General features: G+C 56.5%; 1 protein-coding gene across 1 annotated transcript in view; it reads left to right on the top strand.

The window, feature by feature from the left end:
• Positions 1-1,819: 1,819 nt before the first annotated feature.
• The window catches only part of NOTUM (notum pectinacetylesterase homolog (Drosophila)), an 18,227-nt gene continuing 17,924 nt past the window's right edge, over positions 1,820-2,122 (top strand). Inside the window, exon 1 of the mRNA XM_011969296.1 lies at positions 1,820-2,068. Within this exon, the coding sequence (XP_011824686.1) occupies positions 1,820-2,068 (249 nt within the window). The remainder of the gene's footprint in view (positions 2,069-2,122) is intronic.

Raw genomic sequence — 2,122 nt, 5'->3', positions numbered from 1 at the left:
AGAGGGGGATGGGAGAGGTGGACAGAAGGGCGGAGAGGTGGACAGAAGGGCAGAGAGGTTCTGGGGAAGTCTTGGGTTTGAGCCCCTTCTTGCATATGCTACCAGTGTGGAATAAACCAAAACATGAACTCACTGTGGTTCAACATGCAGGTTCATCTGCATTGCAGGAGATGTCTGCATCTATAACAGAGAGACTATAACACGCATATTCTTCTCCCGTCCTGGAATTTTCATCGGCGATCATAACTGCCACCCCTGCCATGCACTTTCACAAATGGGCTCTTATAATCCCACAACAGTCCTCTGACGGAGGCACGGCCATCCCCCCGTTTTAAAGGAGAGAAAGCGGCTGGGCATAGTGGCTCACACCTGTAATCGCAGCACTTCGGGAGGCCAAGGTGGGTGGATCGCAAGGTCAGGAGACCATCCTGACTAATACAGTGAAATCCCGTCTCTACTAAAAATACAAAAAAATTAGCCAGGCATGATTGCACACGCTTGTAGTCCCAGCTACTCGAGAAACTGAGGCAGGAGAATTTCTTGAACCTGAAAGGCAGAGGTTGCAGTGAGCCGAGATCACGTCACTGCACTCCAGCCTGGGCAACAGAGCAAGACTCCATCTCAAAAAAAGATAAATAAATAAATAAATAAGAGGAAGCTGAGGCATAGGGAAAGGTCACAGTCCTTGCCTGGCATCTCCACACCGCACCAGGAGATGGCTCAGAGCCAGCGCGGTTTGGAGATCAACCCTGTGCAGCCAACTGAAAGACGCCATCACACTCTGGACTTGGAATAGCAGGTACCCAGTGGGAGAGGCCTCCTCCAGACAGGTTCCTGCTGGATGCTGAAATCTGCCCTGGGTCAGCCTTCCCCGCCAGGGTGTGGGTGGGAGAACACCTCAGGATGGGACCTGCATCTGAAGCTACTGCCCCTGGCCAGCCCCACACTCGGCCTTTAAACTGACCCGATGACAGGGGGACAGCAGGGGGGATTTTTGAGTGAGTAGAGAGCTAAGGGCGAGTCTCAGCTCTTCTGTTAGTGTCCCTGAACCTCAGTTCCCCTTGTCAGGGAAATGCTGCAACCCGCCCTGTGATGAAGGGGGAGGCTGTGGAATGGACTTGAGTTTGTAATAGCCTGCCTCCCTCTTTGAAAATGTCCCTAGGCCAGGCTGACCTCCAGGGCACCCCAGCCTGATCTTAGGCCTTGTGGTTTACACTGGGGTGCCTTACACCCATCAAATGCATGGGGCAACAGCTCTCAGGGTTTGCTCTGTCTGTTTCACAAGAGCCCAGGCAACGCCGCTGTCTGCAGGTGCCAGTGGTGCTGAGACTTTCTGCCTAAGCTCCTCACTCAGCCTGGGGCTGGCAAGGAGGACATCCACAGGGCCCCAGCCCTCGGCTCAGGGGACATCCTGGCTGCAGTCACAGCCCTGCGCTTCTGCTCTCCTGCCCCACGAGGTGCTGTAGGCTCCCCACTGTCCCGAATTAGGAGGGATTCTGGAAGCTCTGCTTGGGTCTAGATCCTTGTCCTGAAATGTAAGACCTGTTTCCTATCTTTAAAATGGGTGTCATGGTGCCCAGCAGGCTGCAGACCAGAGGGTCAAGGAGAAAGTCTGCCTGACCCCACTGGCCCTGTGTATGTCCTTTCTTTTGTCCATCCCACCCCCTGCCCACAGCAGGAAGCCTCCTGAGCCACTCCTGTCCACCCAGGTCCAGTATTGATTTCCTACAGGAACCTTGTTCTGACACCACCACCCACAACCTCAGGAGTGGACAGGGGTGCTCTCCAAGGTGAAGCATCTCCAGGTGCCCTTCGTGGCATGAAGGGCCCCAAGCAGAGGCCTAGCGGGCAGCCACTGGACCCCTGGCCTCCTCCCCTAGTGGCGGCTGGGGTCCTCGTCATGGGGCCAGCAGCCAGGCTGGGGCGGGTGGAGATCCAGAACCTCACCTCTGGCCCCGTGATCTCCTTAAGTTGTAGCTTCTTCTCTGACCCCAGCGCCAGCAGGAGCGCCCCAGAACTGGGCGACTACCCCGCGGCGCCTTGCTGGGGCGCGCGGTCCATCTCGCAGGTCTCCGAGGGAACGAGGACCTTGCGCCCCACCTGTCCGCTTCTCTAGGAGGCC

Source organism: Mandrillus leucophaeus, unplaced genomic scaffold (genome assembly GCF_000951045.1).
Source record: "Mandrillus leucophaeus isolate KB7577 unplaced genomic scaffold, Mleu.le_1.0 Scaffold1, whole genome shotgun sequence".
In the NCBI taxonomy this organism is placed as follows: Eukaryota; Metazoa; Chordata; class Mammalia; order Primates; family Cercopithecidae; genus Mandrillus; species Mandrillus leucophaeus.
The sequence above is the reverse complement of the archived record's forward strand: the minus strand, read 5'-3'. Positions and strand labels throughout refer to the sequence as shown.